We start from the raw sequence: 23,041 nt of genomic DNA, 5'->3' as shown, positions 1-23,041 counted from the left end.
ATGTTGCAATGCAAATTAAAATTAAGATAATTTTCCTTCTCTGTACATTTGCAGTTAGAGAATTAAAAGTGTTTTGCATTACGGCATGAATAGAGAGGCTGTATATAAGGAACTGCTTCATACTTAAAATGCTACACAATTTGATTTATAGTTGTTTTAGTATACAAGTTTAATTTATCAACAATCAGGACTGAAATGGATAGCTCTTTTCTTCAGAGGCCTCAAATGGTTAACACAGCAATAATGATGCAGGTTCAATGTATTAAATCTAACTCTAGCTTTGTTTCAGATGTCTCATTAAAGAAAATGAAACAGATCCTTTTCAAGCCGAAAAAAAAGAAAAGAAACACCAGGGCCATTACTCCTTTTTTTATTTCTAAATTAAATCAAATCTCATTTTAATTACAACATCAGTTCTGCTAGAAGAGTAGCTGGCTTGAGCTAAACCTTATGGCAAGCTATTAATTTATGAAGCACGTATAAAAAATGGTTAACTATCTGCAAACGGTATTGTCTTGCTCATGTTTTGTGTAATTACATTACATCAGAAGATATTGCAAAATGTCTAAGACTTTCTAGTTGAAAGCACACAGACAATACCTACATACTATATCTGCATAAGAAGGGTCACTAACTAGTGGCCATTTGGCCCAACTTGATGTACATAAATTAATGGCTCCAACATGGCAGCTTCTTGGACAGTTTTCACAAATCATTGTTTAAAAAAAGCATCTCCTAATTTCAGTCCAAACCCCTTCTTCTCCTAAATTCTACTTGTGACCTTGTTTTCATGTCTCATTATTCAACTTAAATCAACCCCAGCCAAACTTTGACTTCATCAGTACCGAAGAAGAATCTGAAAACATGAATAAACCCACTCACTCCCTCCTTTGTACAACCCCCAGATAAATCTTGCCTGCACGTGACTTTCCTGAGGGAACAGGAACATCTGGATGTATTTCTTTGTACTTTTTCCAGGAGTAGAAGGGTCCCTTTTGTAGAAGGGTGACCAGCTGGGCACACAATATTCAAAATCACGTCTTACAGTAAATTTCATTTTACAAATTGGCTCAATTCTTTATTTTTCATTATCTGTTTTTACCACTTCCCTGTATTGTCTAGATGGGATAGATATTGGCACCTAAACCCCTTAAGGTTGGTTTTCAAGTTCATTACCACCCATATGTACATTACAGTGTACTATCTTACAATGAGTATTAATTACTTTCCACTTGACATTAACACTTCACTTGCCAAGCTTAGCCTAGTCCTGGACCACTTCTAAGTCACTTCTGTATTTCCATTACGTCTGCTACTGCACTAGATACATTTGTGTCATCTGCAAAATTAACAAGTTTCCTGACTTCACCAGAATCTAGATCACTGATATAAATCAGGATGAGTTGTGGGCCAAACGAAGATCCCCACGGTGTATCACTAATTACCCCAGCCCAGTTAGAGGCTTCTCCTCTCATCTGTACCCGGAAATATTGTACTTGGCATTCTCAGGAGGTCTCCCATCCAAGAACTAACTAACCATGGCTGACAAATTCTCTCCTGTACACAAACCTTAAAACCATGATTTGCAATGCAAATTTGAAAAAAAAATAGTTTTTAATGATAAAGTTCCAATTGCTTATATTTTGTACTCATATCAGATCTGTTATAACTTCCTTTCAACAAATTTAGAGTCACTGTCATTAATAAGGGATGGCAGTTTTTACATTTTGAAATATCTAATGATATAAAAACGCATTTCATGAAGCTTTTGAACTAAATGTCCTTGCTGAATATATCATGTAAATAGAGGAACATCTGTTTCTAAAATTCATCTTCATTAAGCAGGGACGAAAACTTAAATGCAGTATTATCGGTTCAAATTTTTTTCCATACACTGACCATGGTATCCTTATACAATATCCAGCCTGAGCTAAATTATTTAGGTTATTTAGTTACTGCATATCAGCAAGCCTGTTTAAGAGTGCCAAGCTAATGAACTGGTCAAAAAAGTCAGACAGCTTAATGAAAATTCTACAATGCTAAGTATGTTATCAATTGTAACAGTGCTTTTTTGCAGACATTACCTCTGTGGTTATTACTGTTTATGGCTTACTGAAATCAATACAATACAAAAAAAATGGTGGAATTTCCAAGATCTCAAGCATCTTGCCTTGTAAACCAAATGCACAGAGCTTTGGCATGAGAAACAGCTATTTCTTTGAAATATTTCTGTTATGTGAGGCATTGTATTGTGTGACCTGTAATATCTCAGTAAACATGGCAGTAATATCTAAGAAACAGTTGGTAACACCCGTGTTATATTTAATTTCTGTTTTTAATGATTATGTCTGTGGACAGAGAAATATTGCTGGAATTCAGTGCAGGTAAGTCTTACCTTATGCTTCGCTGCCTTTATGATCATTTAACAAGTTATGCATAAAGTCCACATTTTTTCATTTCTTTTAATTACTAGAAACAATCTATTCTGTGTCATTATACTGTCTGTACAGTCCCAGGAGAGAAATAAATAAAGGGCATAGTTCCACAGAAGGTGAGAGGAAACCAGAACAAATGAACAGACATTGATGAGCATGCCACCAGTTCACAAAAACAAATTCCACACAGACAGGAGCAGAGGGCCAGAATCAACAGCAGACCCCAGAGCTCATCATGTCACCCTCACTACATATACGAGAGAAGAAATAATATTGAAGCATCTGGAAAACAAGGGACACAGTTTGCAGACAGCAAAGGCTCAGGCTGCTTAGCTTCAATTATGAGTTACAGGGTGATACAGCCGCTGGTAGGGGTGTTACCCTAGTGTCCTGGCCACATTTCCCATTGGTGTTTACCAGTCATGGCTTCATCAATCTTCCTCACTGATAACTGATGTGTGATGGCGCATTATGGCTGCCGTCGCATCATTGAAGTGGATGCTGCACATTGGTGGTGGTGAAGAGGAGTCCCCATTACTTGTTAAGTGCTTTGAGTGGAGTGGCCAGAAAATAGAATATAATACTAAGTCCAGAAAAAGATATGAAAAAACTATAAAGTGCTAAAATGATTAATTAGGAATAAGTATGTTGACAAAATGGGCTACAATGTGATTTTGCGTCCCTCCATAACACTGTGTCTCACAAATGCCTACAGAGTGTGTTCAGAATAAAGACCACCCTAAGCCATGGTGGTGCTGTCAGTTCCTTGAGCTACTGTAGAGTGATGTTGGGGGGGGGGGGGAGTGTACTCACCATCTTTTTCCTCCTGTCCTGCTCAGTGGGGGGCTCCTCATCCTCTGTCAGTTGGGGCTCCTCAAAATGCGTCATCAGCATACAACTAGAATTAAACAGAACATCACCAGCGCTAAACAATCACTTTTAAGAAAATGCCACATGAGTTTAGGTAAAGCAGCATATACAGATAAACGGTTATGGTATATTTTTAGGCAGGAGAAAAAAAAACTTTGGGTTAGTTTTGTAATACATTTACAGTAGATAATTTGGTTCATTATTTAAATATCCCACGATTTAAAACTATGCCAAATTAAAAAAAATTTAGTGTTCTATTAGATGTTTACAAACACCTGTAATTACATATTAAATTTACATTGTCTAATAGATGTCTCTTAGTCTCCTGAAAATGCAGTTTCAGGTTATTCAATGCTATTTCCCTATTGTGAAAAAATGTTTTTTTTTACTAGTCCATTCAAACTGTAATATTTTCAGACTCAATCAATCATCATGACTCAAATGGATGATCTGACAATGAAAAGCCTTGGGGAATATGACATGCAAAACCCATGAATTATAAGTTCCTCAGGTTTCTTGTCTTTACTATGCTGTGTACAGTACTGAGAGCAGCCAACGTAAGTCTCTCCAGCAATAAATGTAACACTTAAAGCAAAACACAAATTAATAAAACAAGAGCATTTCATATATTATTTCAACGGACTAGGTGTTACAGCACTTTTTTTTGTTTATGAAAGTGTTCTATTTTATAGACATCTGGGATTTAATCAAAGCAAAGCAAGACCCTAGAGGAGAAAACAGATTAATCACATTTGGAAAAAGTACACATATCATTTTAAGCAGTTCAAAGGAAGGATAAAAATAACTACCATCTGTCTAATTCAGTTACACATTGTTTTTAAAAAAACATTTTACAGATTTTAGCCAGAGAGCCAGAGTTTATTCCATAGACTTAAAAAAGATCCTCAAAGCTCAGCTTACTCTTTGTAAGTTCTCGTTTCAGGGTCTTCTGTCATTACATCATGTAGAGCCTCCACGCAAATATTGATGATTCCACAGAACTTATCTTGGATCACACTGGAAAAAAAAACAGGACGAGCTCTCCATTAAAAATGACTTTCGTCAAGAGAAAGCGTGGCAGACTGAAAACATTAGTTAATGTCAGTGAAAAACTACTTTTTTTCTAAACAAAGGAAACAACTCAGAATAGATTACAAGCACGCTGTTTACTAAAAACAGAACAATGTTGGCAAACTGAAATAAATTCAGCAAAAATATCCAAAGTTAAGTGCAGCTTAATAATTTGAACTCTGTTTTACTTTAAGCAATCAGGAATAATTAGGCATCCTGAGCGCTAATTTGCAATGCCTGTGGTGTGACATTTGCAGCTCATTCTATAGTACCAAGACATTTAAGTCATTATCTATGCATCCTGCTGTCATGTGCTCTGTGTGATTTCATCATTTGATTTGATTAGATTTAAATCTGCAAATCTACGCATTTCAGTAAAAATGATTATAAAATGACCTTACATCCAGTATAAGGTAGTGTGTTAGGTAAGTATTTATAATGTATTTTGTTCACTGTAATGTTCACTGTAAGGTTACACTTTCTCTTCTGATTCCATCTCTATAACAATACAACATTTTCAGAAATCCCTATTTTTTGAATAGCTAGAAAGAAAGACAATCATACTACTAATACTGACATTTGAAAAAACTAAGGTACAACAATTTAAAACATATATCAGTGAAATTCAAATGATATTATATGCATACTATTCAAGTCTAATTTCAAAGTCACTCTAGGAAATTACATGAATATTGACAAACAAGATCATGGTCAGACTGGTTTATTGTGCTATTCAACCCAATTATATTTAAAAAACATTTTTTTTCGTTGTTAACGCGGCCATGTGTATTTATGCTAAGCGTAACACAAGAGGCAGTGCATAGCATGAAGACTCCATTCTTAGAGGGGAAAAAAACAGTCAAAATATTCCATCTCTTGTCATTATCATATACATGATTTGCAATGAACACAGGGAGATTGAATAAGAATCTTTTAAGGGTAAAAATGTATATTGAGAACAGACAGACCTAGATAGGACCCAAACCTATCAATTCAAAATATTTAATTCATAAAACATAAAAAAACATATAAACATTTCTAAGAAAAAATCAACAAAAGAGCAAAAGTCCATAAAATGATTACGAAAGTAACAGCATACATGTGCATTGTTAGGACGCTCTTACTTTATACTACAACATAGAAGAATAAGTTCACTATATATTTAAGTATTAAACTACACATACATTTGTAGAGGAGGCATTATCCAATAAAAGATCATATTGATAAAACTTTACACTCATTGTTGCAAGCCTCTGGAACAAAGCAAAATTTTCGAAAACACCTCCCTGCAGGCAGAAGAGACTGATGAAAAATATGAACGAATATGAGATGAGTCTTCAATGAAGGCATAGGTCTTCATCTGATGGACATAAAGCTGTGCTAAGGGGTCTTAAAGGCTCACCAGTGATTTCAGAGCTGAGGTTTACAACATTTTGATGGCAGTTTTTGTCTTTTTGACTGTGTGATGTGAACCAATGGATAAAGGTTAAAGTTAAAATACTCTGCATAAAAGAGCTATAAAATGTTGATAAGATTCTGTTTTGGACTCCAAAGGAACTCAGTCTTTGCAAACAATCATTAACTTACCACTATTCTGTACCTTCATAAAAACTTAGGATACACTAGCTGAAATCAGTGTGCAGTATGTTGGTCGCTCTGGTAGTATGTTTGTTTCTGTTCTTATCACAGGACAATAACAGTTCAATGTGCAATGTCCCAGAACTGGAGAACAGTAGGGGTTTACGGGTGGGATTTCTCTTATTAATAGTAAGCTTTCAGGGGTGAGATAGACAAAACATTGACAGTTTTAATGAAAACAGAAATAATCTATTTCCTAATCTGTAGATAAAATCTGTAATAATCTTATTATTCACATCACAAGTTTTGAAATAATATATGTATGCTTAATCAACAATGTAAAAAATATAATGTACCTTACGTAAAATTCTAGTTACATTTTAAATTCAGATAATTTGCTGAATATTGAAATATTTTAATTAATGGTAATTGGTGTAAAAGCAACTAAATGCACCCGGGAACCTACAGAGATCCACCAACCTGTTAGGCTAATTAACAGTTGTGAGGATTTAGATGTGAAACTTTTATAAACTATTTAAAATATCACATCTGACTGCTGTAAAACCTGCATGGTTTCAATGTTCCCCTTTTCTAGCTTAATATGAGAATTAAAGGAATCTCTGAAGTCTTCTCTTGAGCCAGGCTGAATAAAACATGGAGTCACCTCCTGTGTCTAATTCCTTTAAAGAGTCACAGCTTCCAAGTACAGCAGCACATGTAGCACATGGGGCCTCTGCCTCGAGTGTAGCCCAGAGCTTGCATATTATTGCAAGAGTCAGTTTCCAGAATTGTCCAAATCTGAGCTGATTAAAGGAGACTGTTTAAGCCACTGGGAATGGAAAAACAGGAAGAGTCATGCTGCTTTAGGTTGTAAATTTTCATCACTGACCAGGTTACAATGGAGCGTGCCCATTCTGAACTTCACACAGTAAAAACTGATTGTCAGAGGATCAAAGTACAGTCAGTAATTCATATACCCCGTCATTACCGATTGTATCAAGTAGTCAAGGAGAAGTAATTTTAAACATGAACCGAATAACTTACCAGGATCAGAGCTGACAAACAACAGTAACGTGGATGATACAGATAAAAGCTGTACATCTCCGATGCAAGCTTTGCATCAGTTTGTCCCATTCCTCTCGTGGACAATTGGCAGGCTTTTCACTGGTCTCTGATGCTCCAGTTCAACAAAGCTGCATAGCTGTTACATTCATTTTTCACAACACAGTTATGTCATAAGAGCTGCATGGGATGCGTTTTGATCTGTTGGCAAGGGCAACATGTGAGGCACCCGGACAAAATGAATATAGCCCCAGGCTGCCATCAATCACTACAAGTGGAGTTTGATAGTGACCAGACACTCCTGCCCAGGACATCACACTTAGACTTCCCCCTATTGGATTTTAGAACTCAATAATTACTGTATTATTCTCTATATTTGCATTAATAATAGAAATTATTGCTTACACTTATATAGCACTTTTCTGGACACTCCATTCAAAGCACTTTACAGGTAATAGGGACTCCCCTCTGCCACCACCCATGTGCAGCGTCCACCTGTATGATGGGACAGCAGCCATAGTCCACCAGAACGCTCACTACATACCAGCTATTAGTGGGGAGGAGAACAGAGTAATGAAGCCAATATATAGATGGGAATTATTAGGAGGCCATGATTGGTAAGGGCCAATGGGAAATTTGGCCAAGATGCCGGGGTTACACCCCTACTCTTTTCTAACCCTAACCCTGGGATTTTCAATGACAACAGAGAGTCAGGACCTCAGTTTTACGTCTCACCCTAAGGACGGCGCCTTTTTACAGTATAGTGACCCGGACACTATAGTGAGGCATTAGGACCTACATAGACTGCAGGATAATTGCCCCCTGCTGGCCCCACTAACACCTCTTCCAGCAGCAACCTTAGTTTTTCCCAGGAGTTTAAACAAAACCACCTACTGACAAGCCCACCTGTGGTGTTACTCCAACATAAAAATAACAGAAAGGTGTTCCCTACCTTCATTTTCAACAGAAATGCAGTATCATTGGTGTATAACAAATAATCAATTAATCAAATTGACCCCCCAAAACTTTTAATGTACAAAATCTATATACTATTTATTGAAAACAATATACATGCATTAAGATAATGAAAAGTTTCTTTTGATGCTCGGTATACATCGACATCAACCTGATATGCTACAGATCAAACCAGGTATCAAAATGTGAATTCAAAGTGAAGTTTTAGAATGAAATGATTTTGGATTTTTTTTAAACACACTACTAGTTTTTGCTGGGAAGTTTTAATATATATTCTTCTGTATAAACTCTTGTGTTATGGGATATTTCAACAAATTATATGTTGCACCAGTAGCAATGCATATCGGATGCATTAAAAACATTCAATATACTTGCAGAATAAGATCTTTGTGTGAAGACGGCCAATATTGGTTTACTTATGCAGCAGTTATTGATGCTTCCCATGAAAGTTTCATGTTTCCTTAATGCCAGTCGGCAATTCATACATTATATTTCCAAAGCATGGAAATGCAGGTTTACTTTAACATAATTAACAATACACTATTTAAAAAAAAATGATTATTCAAAGTGATGATAAAATATACTGTACATTGTTAAGAAAATATTGATAAAATTTCCCAAAAAATGTAAAGCATTACATACTACAGAACTTTCTAACATTGTATGTATAATACAATACCAGAACGTATTAAGAAACTGCTCTTTTTACGTGAAGCATAACAGGTCATTTTGTGGATATAGCTCGTTTTGGTTGTTAGCTAAATGATCTGAGGAACCAAACTGCCCATTTCCTGAAAAAGGTCAGGGTTTTGGCTTTGTACTTAAGCAAATATGTACTTAAGTAATATAACAGTCTTACAATTAGACTCACAGCCTCTTAGTTCAGTTCAGTTTATTGTCATATGCACAAATGCAATTAAATGCGTTAGGGGTAGGTCCTGCCATTTATACAACTGTATGTATCTGCAAACAAACAGTTCTTTAAATTCAAGAAATGAAAAAAAAAATCAGATTAATCAGCTAACAAAGCTAGATGGGTTTAATGATCTCGTCAAACTTAACTTGTAATGTAACTGTGTCCATTTCTAAGACTTTGTACATGTTTCAGAAGATTCTGTTTCCCTTGTCTAATATAACTAACAGTTAGATAGCAAAAACAATTTTGCAGATTGGCAGAATTCAAGACTAAACTTATTTTGAACGAGAAACCAGAAATGTTAGGTGCTACTGTTTATACCTTTTAATTGATATTTTCTAAATTTTAAAGCACTATTATTGAATTAAATAGTGTTAACAACCAGAAGACCATTTAATTTTAAACTGTGGGAAATGCTGAACATGAAGAAGGATACTTCTCCAGAATTAGTCCAGAGAAGATAGACCAGGTATAGACTCAGAAACAAAGACACAGACAGAAACTAAAGAAAATACATTTAAAACTAAGATGAATTTATACAAAGGGTTTTGAAAGTTTGGACCTTACTTCCAGCAATATTGCTGAATTATCTTTTAAAAACCTTCATCACATGTGAGTGCTCTTTACTTTCATTTTACATGTATATTTTTTATATATTACATTTCATTTTTGTTTTAAATGTGTAATAGCAAATACGACCTGGTATTCATGACACACAGCATGCAGACATCTTCAAGCCTTAGTCTGCTGCAAGCTCTGCTACACAATGAACACAGATGCAAGAAGAAGAGGAAAGTTGACACTCGTGCTGAGAAAAGTCCTTACTAAGACATAAGACATAAACATGCTTATTTGACTTTTTCATACATAAACACAAACCCAGCCGTCCATCATAATTTGAGCTGTAAACATTTAAGGGAAATTGTCACAACAGTTGTTAAAAATGTCTCTTTGAAAACAAAAAAAGAAAGAATAAAGAGAAATTATTAATGTACTAAGAGTTTTGAAAGGATTGCCAAAGACAGCCACCTACAAGGCTCTGAAGAAGTAGCAAAATGTTCAAGGAGTTTGCATAAATGTACAGAATTTTACAGTACAGAATGCTCAAAAAGGATAACCTGTGTTCTGTTCCCATTGTATTGTTTCATAGTCCGTACCTGACCTATTCTAGTATACACTGCCAAATCTGAGCCTGTCACTGGCTGAGGAAGGGGGGGCACAGGCATGGGTGGGGGTGGGGCCACGGTTGGGGGTGGGGTCACAGGTGGGGGTGGAGGAAGAGACAGAATGGGAACAGAAGACAGGGAGGGCTCTCTCACACTGTAATGACCAGAGTGACAGATGCTGAAATATTCCAATGCATTCATTCCATTCGCTACTCTGAGCTTGTGCCGGAGCTCAAGAACTTTGTAAAGCAACGCAAGAACCAGAACACATGCTATGATCAGAAATGCCAAGAGAGTGTCAAAAGCTTGATTCAGTTTGTCCGGGCTCTGTTCGCATATCTGTGATGGTTTCACAGACAAAGACACCTCTGCTCCTTGGGGTCTTTCACCGCTCAGTGAAGTTAAGTTACCAGGCAGCGGGTGGGGGGGTTCCTGTTCCTTATAATGCACAACAATACTCAATTGTGCAGTTTCTGTTATTCCTACATCTTCCTCAGGAGAACGTGTTGTGGTATCAGCAACTTGTGTTGTTTGGGGCTGGTATTTGTAGGGAACTTCTTGCAGCAAAACAGTACTTGACTGTGCAGTTTCTGTTATTCTTACTGCTTCATCTATTGTTTTTTTCATGGTATCAGCAACTTGTGTAGTTTGGGGTTGATATTTGTAGGGAATATCTTGTAACACAGATGTTGTAAGCACCAAAGTGTCTTTACATGAAAATGTTTTCCCATGTCCTGTCCACGAACCTGGTGGCCACAAAGGTGTTGAAGTGGTAGTACCATTCTGAAAACAGCAGGTACCAAATTCATATCTTTTAAGGTGGTGCAGTAACCTGCCTTTTAGGTGCAAAGGAGCCTGACAGTGGAGGTTCATCCTGATGGAGGAAGTCATCAACCATTCATGCAATCCAAGCAATGCACAACTACAGTTCCAGGGGTTCCTAGCGACATGCACGTGAATGAAGGGAGACAAAGGTTTAAGCACCTCAGGGTGAATGTATTTTAACTTGTTTTTCTTCAGATTAAGAAAACTGAGCGATGTTGCCATCCCCTCAAAGGCCTCTGCTCCAATGTGAGTGATGTCATTCGCATCTAAGTGCAGGTACTTGAGTTGCCTCAGTAAGCTGAAAGAATGCGGGCTAATGGACTTTAAACAGTTATGACTGAGAGTTAATTGTCTCAATCTGCTTAGGCCTGCAAACCCATTTTGTGCAATGCTCCTGATCTGTGCACTTATCAGCAAGAGATACTGAAGATTTTCCAGCCCTTGGAAAGTGAAAGACGTCACAAGTCCAATTGGGTTTCTAGAAAGGTCCAACCGTTTAAGGTTTCCCAGCTCGGAAAAGGCACCAGCAGGAATATGGCTTAGATTATTTCCCTGGAGGTACAAAAACTGAAGTCTACCAAGGCCAGTAAATACAGGACTGGATATTGTGGAAAATTTGTTTTCTGCAAGATTTAGACTGTTAAGGTTGATTAGGTTTGAGAATGTACCACTTCCAAGAGTTTGGAGGCTGTTGCCTTGAAGATGCAGAGAACGGAGAGCAACCAAGTCATTAAATATCCCTTCTGGAAGACAAGTTAGTTTATTATGCTGAAGGTATAAATAACGAAGACTGGATAACCCTTTTAAAGTGCCCATGTCCAAGTGCCCAATATGATTATTATTTAAGTATAAATAAAAAAGTTTATACAGTTGTTTCATAGCACGTGGTTTGATATACTCAAGTCCATTGTGGTCTAAGAAAAGCACAGAAAGGTTCTTCAGCCTCCTTAAATCTTCGACACAGACATGGGAAATGTTGTTTCTGCTCAGATATGCTGTTGCTGTGCTGTGAGGCAGGTTCCTGGGAATTGAAGTGAGTCCCAACCCATAACACTGGACTCGGGTAACTGAGCACTGCTGGCACACAGGAGGGCAAGATAGACTGCATTCACAAAGCAGGAGAAAAAGGAAGCCGAAGCCAGGTTTGGCCAGTGTTTTCAGCAAGTTCATAGAACAGATAATTCTCAACATTCTTCAAGTGTACTCAGTCCAGTTCCAGTCATTTTTAATGTGAGAACTTGATAAAAGGAACAAAAAAGCATAATTAAATGCCAGTAAACAATACAGCTTTGCCTCTTTTAATAAAAAAAACACAAACACACCTGAGGCTTACAGAAGAATTCAAGTGAGGTAACTCCTCAACCATGGATAATGTTTTATTTCCCTCATTAGATAAATTTAATCTGTGATAATACTGCAATTTAGTTTATGTTCTATAGACAATATGCAATATTACACCTTCCAATGTTGCAGTTCTAAGAAAATACATAATATTTAGAAATATACTTGGTAATACTTACCAGTTCATTGTTTTAGAAGCGTTTTTTCCCCTCAAATGTAGTTATTCACAAGCAAGTGCTAGGAGCAACTAAAGGGTCAACAAGTTTTTAAGAAGAAACAGAAACCTAACTGAGGCTGTACGTTTCCTATGGAGCTTAGGTTTTCAATCAGGAAATAAGCCTTTTCCCACCACATGCTCAGTGCTGATTGGATCAACCCCATGTTGCTAAGGATGCAGGAAACCTGTTAAGGATGTAATGTAATCATTACCCGTAACTCATTGTGTACAAGGGGATGTCAGCAGTCCAGTGGCCTGAAACAACATTGAAAATATGTGCTCTGCTGACAGTGGTGTAGTTTTATCTACTTGTGATACACAGAAAACCCCCAAAAAAGGGGTCCGAACTTGAAAAAGTGCACGAGAAACAAAAAAGGAGAAAACAACGCTCTACGCTCATGCTTAAGAACTGCATAATTTCAGGTAAATGAAGAGGAAACTGATATGAGTTAACACAAAAATATGAAAACCATTTCTTTTCAAGTCACACATTCTCTCAATCAGATGCTCATTACCAAATGATCCATTTATAAATTATGTATGTTACAGATATCTAAACTGTGGACATTAAGGCAATTCCTGTAAGAACTGTCTTAAAGGTATTAGGTAAAATGAACCAGGTATGGCTTGTACAAAAAACAGTTTGACTAAATTATAGACCATGTGTCATTTATTTCCATGGTCACAATATCAAAATGACTTTCATTTATCTCTTCTGACTCAAAAAGCTCCAAGGAAAAAAAAAACAAATTTTCTATTCGAAATTTCTAAACCTTCATCAGATCTCCTGCACATTAAAAAATGTCACCTTTAAAAGGTATAGGGGTGCAAGCCAAAGAGATCCCAGTATTCAGAATCATCTTCTTTTCATTTTTTGTGTAATCATTTTTATGATTTTCAGAAGCCAATAACCTAACCCTAACCCCAAGATATTAAAACTTCCTAGACTGACCAAGAAAGCACAGATATTAAACAACATTATATTAAAGATTTCTTATCAAGATGGAAGAGTGATTGTGGAACAGAAATGTTTTTGTTTTGAAAGACACGTACACAGATTATTGATATTAGTTCTGGCAATGCACATATGTCATTCTAAAATTTTGTGAACTGACACTAGTTGACAGGTATACTGTTTCACAGAATCATTTAAACGTTTTCTTGGTGGTGTATTACTTGCATTTATATATTTTCAAAATAATTCTAGTTCGCAAAAACTGCAGTTTAGTACAAATGGGTGCAATTGTAAGTTGCTCTGCATATATATATATATCAGTTAAATAAACTGGCAATTAAATATTACCATTAATTAATGGTAATTGGTAACTTGTAATTAATGTTTCAAGGTGTTTGAGGCCAAATGCAAAAACAAAGATCAGGAATAAGCAATGCAAGTGTTTTGTTCTTCCTCTGTCTCATACAGGTAGGACCAGGCCACACACTCATCCATATGGAATCTTTTCATTTTTTTTGAAAGCTTCAGACTTTAAATACACAACACTGTTCTGACTGGAAAATCGATGCCTACATATGAAGGAAATGGTGGTCGCACCTACATGCATATCTTAGCTCCTGATGACCACCAAATCAGCTAGATAGCATATGATGTGCATTTAAACAAGAAAGGGTACTATCAGTCTGTCTAATCCATTTGGACGTTAGATTGTAGTTAGGAGGTTTTTGTAGGAACTGGAGAAAAAAAAAATCAATTTATAAAAAAATATTATCCATTTTTTAATCAAATTTATTTTGTCTAAAGACAGTCAGACAGAAACCAAACTTCAAAGTTTGGCTTCAATGGAATAATAATAATGCTTTAAAACTCTGATCAAACTTAATATGTACCTCAAGTTCATTGCTTGAAAATAGAGCACAACGAAATCTTGAGCAAAATTTAACGTAACGTGTGTAAAATCAAGTTTGATCTTTGTGCTCAGAGCATAAAAAGAGCACATAACCCTGGAATGCATCATTGGAGCAGGTACTGTATAATTGTCTAGTGTTTCACTAGAAGAGATTTGCTACAATTAATTTTGCCTTAAATGGAGGGTCAGAGGAGAAAAATAAAATAACTGAAACTATGTGATGGATTTTTTAAATTCCTAATATACTAAGAGGAAGGCAGATTCAACATTAAATAGCAACCTTTTAATAGAATATTCCAGAGATAGTGAAGATACTAAAAACCTAAATTAAAAAGGAAAAAATATCATCCTTAACTGTAATCTAACAAGAATCCATAGTTTCTGCATCACTGAACATCTCTAACAGTTGAACTTAGTCTATATGCTCTTGCCTGATTTGACACTTAAAAATGCTCTGTTCATGTATTCTGTGGATTTGTTTTTACAAGCTTTTCTGAAGAACAGAAGAATACATTTTGTCAGAGTTAATATATTAAATTTAATTTAGTGAAACAGGATAGTATATTGTAACTTCAAAATCATGAATATTGTACTGTGTTATGACCTGTAACAAAACTGAGAAAGTAGCAAACCACTACTTGAATTTGCCATATTGATGTACAGTACAAGAATTGGATTTTCATTCACATGCTGAAAATTAGTTCTGCCCAAGCAATCGATTGACTTAGTTATGAGACTCAGGTGAAAACAGCTGAGGTCTTCACCTCAGGGATTTTTACAATGAGGAGGTCTTTACCTAAAGGTGTTTTCAAGCATAAACATAAAAACAAGAATAAGCATGGAACTGAATATCCTTGTATAAGGGTCATATTTTTTATAACATTTTCTCATGTTTCATTTATTTCCTTAGTTAAAATAAGAGAAGCTGCAACGTTGATGTAAAAGGAATCTTTCCATTATTGTTAGAAGTGATTTGTCTTAGCTCTCACCTTATAAAAAGATAACTACTCTTAAATTCTGAATAGGCTGCCTTTTTTCTTGCCCTTAATTATCACAAAAGCACAGTAACAATTGTATTTGACTCACAGATACCATTAATATCCGTGCACAGTATTTCATCACAGTGTGGCAACAACCTTTAGAATGGTCTCTGGAGATTTCCACAGGAAGCATGTCATAACCATAATATCAAATAGGTCCATGTGTCCTATATGATATTAACCTAATATCATATCAAATGGACCCTAAACCACTTCGGCACTTGGCAAAATATCTAGTGACCCGTTAAGTTTTGTTTTTCCTAAAGGTCAAATTCCAAACTGTATCATTTACTTATGTCTAATTTATCATTTAGACTGCATACAGGGTTAAGGAAATTATGTACATGTACAGAAAATTATATGTGTTGTATCCCGAAATGCCTGCCTGTGTGGGCTGATCCTTCTTTAAGGTCAAACGCAAACCTGTCTCATTACTTATAAGATAAGTGCATTTGCAAGATAAGTGTCAGGGTCATGGTTTCTGAGTTTATACTAATATGAACACATGCAAGCTCCTCCAAAAATGTCCTAGCGGCAGTCCCTGGCATGCAGTTCTATTTATTATTGTCAGAAACAGAAAAACAAGAAGAGGAATAAAACATATAACTGCTCACTTCTGCCACAAATAATATCCACTCTTCACACTAATTTGCACTTCTGTACACATGATTTGATTTAATCAAAAACATAAGTGAGAAGTGTCATCCTGTGCTCCACCATCTTTGACAGAGTTAGGAACCCAAAAAACAATAATTATCCTTGTATTAAAAAATTATTAAAGAACCCTTTACTAAAAATTGGGTGTGTTTAATTTGTGAGTGTAAAAGAATGAAAAAATGTACATCATGGTGAGAGGCAGACCTCGAAGACAGAAGGTCCACTATTTGATGAAATTTCATCCTTATCCATCCTTCACACAAAAATACTGTCTCCGTCAGAAAAAAGAGATGATTCATTTACTGTAAATGTTACTTATTTATTGCTGACTCTCTGGATCTGCTTGTTGTCTGTTGGTTTAGGAACAGACAATACAGATACGATACCAGACAGCTTACAGTATTCACACTGGCACTATTTTTAAACAAGTTTGGCTTGCTAAAAACTAAACTTGTGCTTTAACCATGAAAATATTTTAAAGATTTTATACTTAAAGCAACTTTAAAGCACTTTAGAAAATGGCACTGGAGGCAAACAGAAAACCATAAAGCTGACAGTGCTGCAATTGACTAAAATGCTTTCAAGAAGAAACAATGCATACAAAAACAAAATTTGATATCAGGAAGACAACTGTAGTGCATCCACAACAAGATGCATGTCTCCACCCTTCAGGAAAACAGAATAGTCCTCATGTTATTGCACAATAAAAAAAAAATACTAATAGCCTATTGTTTCATTGTCTTCAGATCCTGAACTGTTATGTATAAGGAATGTACTGTATTGCAAATGCAGATAATTTTTTTACGAGATGCCAGAACAATAATTTGCAAGCTATTACACTTAAATATGACCATTTTTCAGGGGCAAGCAGTGAATGTGCAATTGTAGATTCAATTTCAATCATTTTCAGTCACCTGTATCTTTTTTGCACCCTCCAGTCTGAGTCAGATTAAAGCTAACAAAATGTTGGCGATGAATATTCACTAAGCCACAGGAAAACACCCATGAAATCTGTATATGGTACACAAAACACAGAGCAAAGAAAGTAAATTGTATTCAACCCCATGCTGCATTAGGAAATGAAACTCCAGAGAATCATCAAAGTGTTCTACAAAGAACACAAGTGATAACAGTTGCCTACAATTATGTCAAATTATACTTGAAAAAAGGAAAACAACAAAAAGACGCTCATAAAAGACCCACGATTCAACAACCCACAATTATTCTTTTGAACTTCTAAGGGCAGCAGGGAGCCCATAGTTCCATTTTTTTCTGCCTCTCTTGAATACAGAACCATACATGTTCTGATTGTGAGTGAGTGAATGCTCATGGTAATTAGAAATTCCCAATTTCAAATGGAGGATGACAGAAACTGGAAAATGGTAACTCCTATAAAAAAGGTAAGTCTGGCACAGTAAAACTGCCAAAAAAGCAAAAAGAAAACAATGTGAAATTAAAAAAAAAGATCCAAATAAGACAATAGCTTGGAAATGAAGTGGAACCTTTTTCATTATTTTTTCTTGCATATCCTGAATAAAAACATTTGCAATATATAACTGATCTGCAGCCATTTCACTAATCTGCCAGTCTTCTAGGATGTGTTTCTAAAGCTGTAGAGGAAAATTACTCTACTTCTAATTTATTAAGAGAAGCTCCCATTTAACAACTTGGTTATTTCCCTGCTGTTCATTAAGTCAGAATTCTAAACTACACACTGAATCAAGAAATCTTGCAAATCTGGCTGAAGTGTACATGTTAAATTCTCACAAGCAGCATACCAGAAAGCTTCATTCTGGGAAAAGACTCAAGGTTCAACACTGTGAATCATGACAATTATGAGCATTTCAAGACTTTGAAACTGAAGGTTTATCATCTATGTTCTACTTTTTGGTACATTGCTTTGTAAAGGTATTCAGACTTTCCTTATGCAAGGAATCTTACGCAAGAATTGCTTGAAAAACCTAGGCACATAGTTTTGCTCACCTAAATTCATTTAGGTTGGCAACAGCAAAAGGTTTGAATACATATGTTATTATAACATTTCCATTTAAATATCAAAATTTCAAATGACTTCTTTCTGTCTTCTTTTGCTTTTGTATGTATGTAGTGGAATGTGAATTCTTATTTCAAACTCAAACTTATTTCAAAACTATTATTTCAAATTCTTTTGTCACAACTGCAAGCTTTAAAGCAATAATATGCAAAAACTGGACAAGGCTCTGAATACTTTTCACAATATCTAAGGACAGAAAAGGTCAGCTAATTTTTGTCATAGCACTAATTTTTGCATTTTCCATACTCAGATTCATCCGGTTTATTAATTGTATAACCCTGTACAGTATAATTATGCCTTGTGGACAATAACACATGGCACAAACAATACACTAAAAAACTATGCCTTCTTTTTAAAACTGAAATAGTGGATACATGGTTAAAAATGGTCAAGTCCATACCAGAGCCAAAACAGAGGTCATCCTGGTTTCTGTAGATGGACTAGAGAGTACATAACATCTCCCCTGGATGGGATGCTGGTCGATGACAGTCCAGTGAACCCACATCACCCACTGGCTATATGGGACATATAGAGGCTCACGTTGTAGCACCAGCAGTTATTTAGCTGCAGTCAGCCTAGCCTGCCAGAGCCATTTCTGTCCCTGTGAGCCACCGAGATCAGTCATTGTCCAGCACATGAAGAGGCAATATCACTGTTTTAGAATAATCTAAAAGCAGGGGGAGACATGCCAGCAGAACATAATCTCTGGACAGCCATTTCTGTTAATGGCTTACTGAAATGTTTTAAAATCTCCCTTTGAACACTTAAGAAATTTCCACAACATTCAACACTAGGAAGGAACTAGTGTAGCAAAATGTGAATTCTGTAATATTTCTATATGAAAATAAACAGTGGTGCTAGAAAGTTTGTGAGCCCTTTAGACTTTTCTGCATACATCTTCATCTAAGTCATAAAAAGAGAACTCAATAAAACAAATAACAAACAAAATGATATACCTTTTCATTTATTTATTGCTCAAAATGATCCAACATAACTACAAGATTAGAGCAATCTTTCGTGCCTCTATATAAACAAAAAGGTTTCGATACACAGCTGTTAATCACTATAGATACCTGTGGACCGCGATATAAGAATTCAACTCATTTAATGAAATTCGGGCCATAACCAAACAATTTTAACACATTTAATAAGTACTTCCATTCAACTCAACTTGAATGGAAAAATTATTACTTTAGTGATTACCTCATTAATGTCATTAGATACTAACTGAACACTAATTGTTCCTTAGTTATCTAATATGCTGTTGAATTAAAATGCTATCTCTGTTGAACAAAAATTAAAATGAAAAATAAAGCAAAGCTTTAAAATTGAAGAACTGTAAATCAAAACTTTATAGAACATGCTAGATTGAGTGAGTTACAGTAAAATAAAAACAGTTAAAATAGGAATGAAAAGGATTGTTGTAAATGATGCTTGGGGTAAAAGCCTGGTATTATTTAAGAGGAGTAAAAAGATTGCGATACAGTTGTATGCACATTAAAATGTTCCAGTGAAGACCATCTCTCTTTCTAGATATTCACACAGAAATCCCAGAGGTACGGAAGCAATAATCCACATCCTGATTAATTCAGTTTCCAACAAATTTGAAACTCTGTTTGTACAACTTTCTGTGCTGAGGATGATTAAGAAAAAGACTCTTGACTCCTTGTGAATAAGTAAATATTACCCACATGTGCCAAAAGTGTAGTATATCATCTTTAATCTTACCCTCAGATATTTCCTCTAGAATATCTAAAATCTGTTCATATGGGAATTACACGAGATAACACCTGTCATTTTAAACACTTAGGAACAAACTGCAGGACAATAATTTAACATTACACTGTGCATGTGGCCTTTAATACCATACTTTAATGCAGGCAAATCCCATTTTTATCACAAATCATTTTATCATTCATGCTTCCAATCATTGTAACTGACATGATGCTTCAAAAATGTGCCTTGAAAACATCTGGCAATTAATTGCCACCTATGTTTATTCATTGCCCTGACAACCTTGTGACATAATAACATAACATAATGTGGCATAATGCAAATTACACAGATTGATTGAGATTTCTCTCATCATATGTTATAAAATTCTGGGTGCTGGCAAATATAACTACAGCCGATCTAAACCTTGAAAAAGAAAAGAAAGAAACATACTTCTTCACTGTAGTAGTTTCACTCCCATATACTTTATCAGTCACAGTCAATGTTTCCTTATGCTCATCATCTTACTTTTCTTCAACTCTTCTCACAACAATTCCATATCACCTCAGTCATCCTCAGGCATGACTGGTTTTAGTTTACAATTGGAGTAGTTTGAGAATAATGTATTAACTGTATGATCAGTATCAGTATGGAACTCCTATTGCAGCAAAACAAAATTTTCTGAAACTAGGATCACACCTTCCCCCTTCTCTAAACGACAGACTCGTTTCCTTCTAATCCTCTCTATTCACTTGCAAGTTTTGACTTCACACCTCTCTTCCAGTTCGCCCTGAGTGTCAATACTCCTTCTCTCTCACACCTGTTTCCTCTGAACTCGTTTCCTGTCTTTTGTTCTCCCATGATTTATCAACTTACGATTTCTCTCTCCCTTCACAGCCGAAATGTTGCATATATTTTCTTTTCAGCACAGAATCAACTTTTACCTGTTCCTCTGCAGCCTATGCATGCTAACAGAATTACAGTGGTGCTAGGAAGTTTGTGACCCCGTTAGAATTTTCTGAATAAATTTGACCTAAAATGTGATCAGATGAAAAAGTTCACAAACTTTCTAGCACCACTGTACCTCCTTGAACTTAATACTTTATTGTTCACTTGGAATTCTGCCCTCCAGCAGGTTCTTGTCTCTGAGTGTGGCACTCAGAAACACTGAAAGTAGAGCTGGGACCCTGACACACCCATGTCCATTACTGAGGGTTACTGGCATCCACGGCCAAAACGTGTTTTCTCTTCTTTTTTTCATCATGGAATAAACCTATTACTTGTTCCTTTGCAGCCTACGCATGCTGACGCAGCTACCCACCTGAACATAATATCAAGAATACTTATGAATGCTGAAGGAAATCCAAACTCCAGAAAACTTGCAATTCACAGTATTAAAAGACTTAGTGAAATAAAAAAGGTTGTTGTTGTTAATGGTACAGTAAATGTCTGAGGATGTCACCTAATAATCCTTAAGCTACTCCAAATGCTTGTCTAAACCTTTGGTGTGCCTTTAGATTTATGCTCGTATTCACACTCCCATTTAAAATATATTTTTCCATTAACGCAGTATTTTCAGATTCTGCTTACCTACTGTACATTTGATGCTCAAAGTCTTGTCCATGCCTTTGTTTTTGTTTTTAGTACTAACTACTGTAACGATTTTCGTTGGCATCTTTACAAATGATGTGAGACTCCAACTTTAAAGTGCAAAAACAGGGCAGCAAGTGCTGTTTGTCTCAAACAGCCAAAATGTATTTTATGCACAAACATTTATTGATAGTCTTTTCCATGTAATTATTCCTCCTATGGCTTTAATGTGCATTGTAAAAATTTGAACAGTGCCTAGAGCAAGGCATGAAATGGGAGTTTCATGAATAAACATTGATTGAGTGGTTGGCTGGCATCACATAAGCCACAAAGATATTGGCGCTTTATTCGAAACCTCCTCATTCCCTTCCCTGCCATTATTGGATGCTGGTCTTTGTAGACATTATTTATACAGAGCTTTCCACAGCCTGGGGCTGGGTGGGTAGGCAGATATGCTACTTCTGATGAGGTCAAATATTTGTGGCACTATACTGCTTCTTTTCGGGGTCCTTTGACAGCAGATATGGAGTGCGAGTGTGTTAGGAGGGGGGTTGGAGAGTTTGTGTGCCTGGATGCTGATGGAAATCCTGACAATGTCTGTGACAATGACAAAGTCCATGTCTGTAAAATTCATAGCAGCTCAAGAGTCACAACTAAATTATATTTTCATATCCATCATGCAAAAGAGATGACCAAACACTTAAAGAACTTGATATTCATGTATTTAAGAATTTGCATTCATTTTACATTTAATTTAGCTGCCCAAAGCACTGATAAATGAACAATGTTCTTTCAATCCTGAGAAAAAGCAAGACAGTGTAAGAAGAAGACATATTGCATATCAAAATTCTTACCATTTTTCTGCAAAAAAAGATTGTAAGACATCCCTTTCCCTGCAATGTAGCTGTGGTGATTAGCAATCAGTCAGTCACTTCTACATTACGTCTATGAATGTTTGTAAGCTGTAAAACATTTATCATTATTTGTCATTTCAATCATATAAAACATCAAATACTTCAATTTATCAAATGAGAGTCAATTTACAATACACAAATTAACTGGGTGACCTAAAATAACAATCCTCGTTTTAAAATATCTATAAGGCCACAAAATTATAAAACATTTAAGAAGGCTTAATTAAAGAAGGCACAAATTAAAAAAAAAAAAACAGAAAATAGTTCAGCGTCTTTATGTCAAAAGAAATAGCTCTGCTCTATCGATTTATCTGCCAACTTTGTAATTATCTTATCAAAGTAATACTAACCTGCCAGACAAAACTAGCATTTCCTCAAAATTTCAGTATAACTGGAGCTAGAAAAAAGCAATTTGGATGACTACAAAAGCAAACTGTGTTTTGAGCAGAAAATAATACTTTCAAATAGGTAACAAAAACTGTTGAAAATGTCTAGTCAAGGTGGAACCTTTAATTTAAACATGCAAAACAATAAGGAGCTCAAGGATGATTTCTTTAAATGGAAGTCAGTCAAACAATGCTAATCTCATCCTTTTTCTTATGCAGCTTTTGTGGTTGACATTTGTAATAGAACAGCCTAGATAAAACTCAAGCACTACCCTGCAACATTCAAATTGCAGTGAAAGAAAAAACCATACCTTCACATACTGTTCAGTACATTTTTATCTTTGACATAATGATATTCCTATATGTT

General features: G+C 35.7%; 2 protein-coding genes across 2 annotated transcripts in view; both read right to left on the bottom strand.

The window, feature by feature from the left end:
- Positions 1 to 23,041, bottom strand: part of ipo11 (importin 11) — a 275,680-nt gene that overhangs the window by 57,876 nt on the left and 194,763 nt on the right. The window contains exons 28-29 of the mRNA XM_088629761.1: positions 4,227 to 4,322; positions 3,249 to 3,333 (exon numbers count right to left, since the gene is read on the bottom strand). Of these exons, the coding sequence (XP_088485887.1) occupies positions 3,249 to 3,333; positions 4,227 to 4,322 (181 nt within the window). The remainder of the gene's footprint in view (positions 1 to 3,248; positions 3,334 to 4,226; positions 4,323 to 23,041) is intronic.
- Positions 8,869 to 12,760, bottom strand: LOC148673368 (uncharacterized). Its single transcript, XM_088629762.1, has 2 exons — positions 12,419 to 12,760; positions 8,869 to 12,135 (listed from the first exon to the last, which is right to left on the bottom strand). Exon 2 carries the CDS (start codon positions 12,087 to 12,089, stop codon positions 9,996 to 9,998), a length of 2,094 nt encoding a protein of 697 aa, XP_088485888.1. The 5' UTR covers positions 12,090 to 12,135; positions 12,419 to 12,760; the 3' UTR covers positions 8,869 to 9,995.

The sequence above is a fragment of the Lepisosteus platostomus genome, chromosome 4, assembly GCF_059453375.1.
Source record: "Lepisosteus platostomus isolate fLepPlt1 chromosome 4, fLepPlt1.hap1, whole genome shotgun sequence".
Taxonomy (NCBI): Eukaryota; Metazoa; Chordata; class Actinopteri; order Semionotiformes; family Lepisosteidae; genus Lepisosteus; species Lepisosteus platostomus.
This window is presented reverse-complemented; position numbering and strand designations above follow the sequence as displayed.

Coding starts and splice junctions, on each gene's coding strand:
- LOC148673368 (XM_088629762.1), bottom strand. CDS start 12,089: ATGTTGAGAATTATCTGTTCTATGAACTTGCTGAAAACACTGGCCAAA.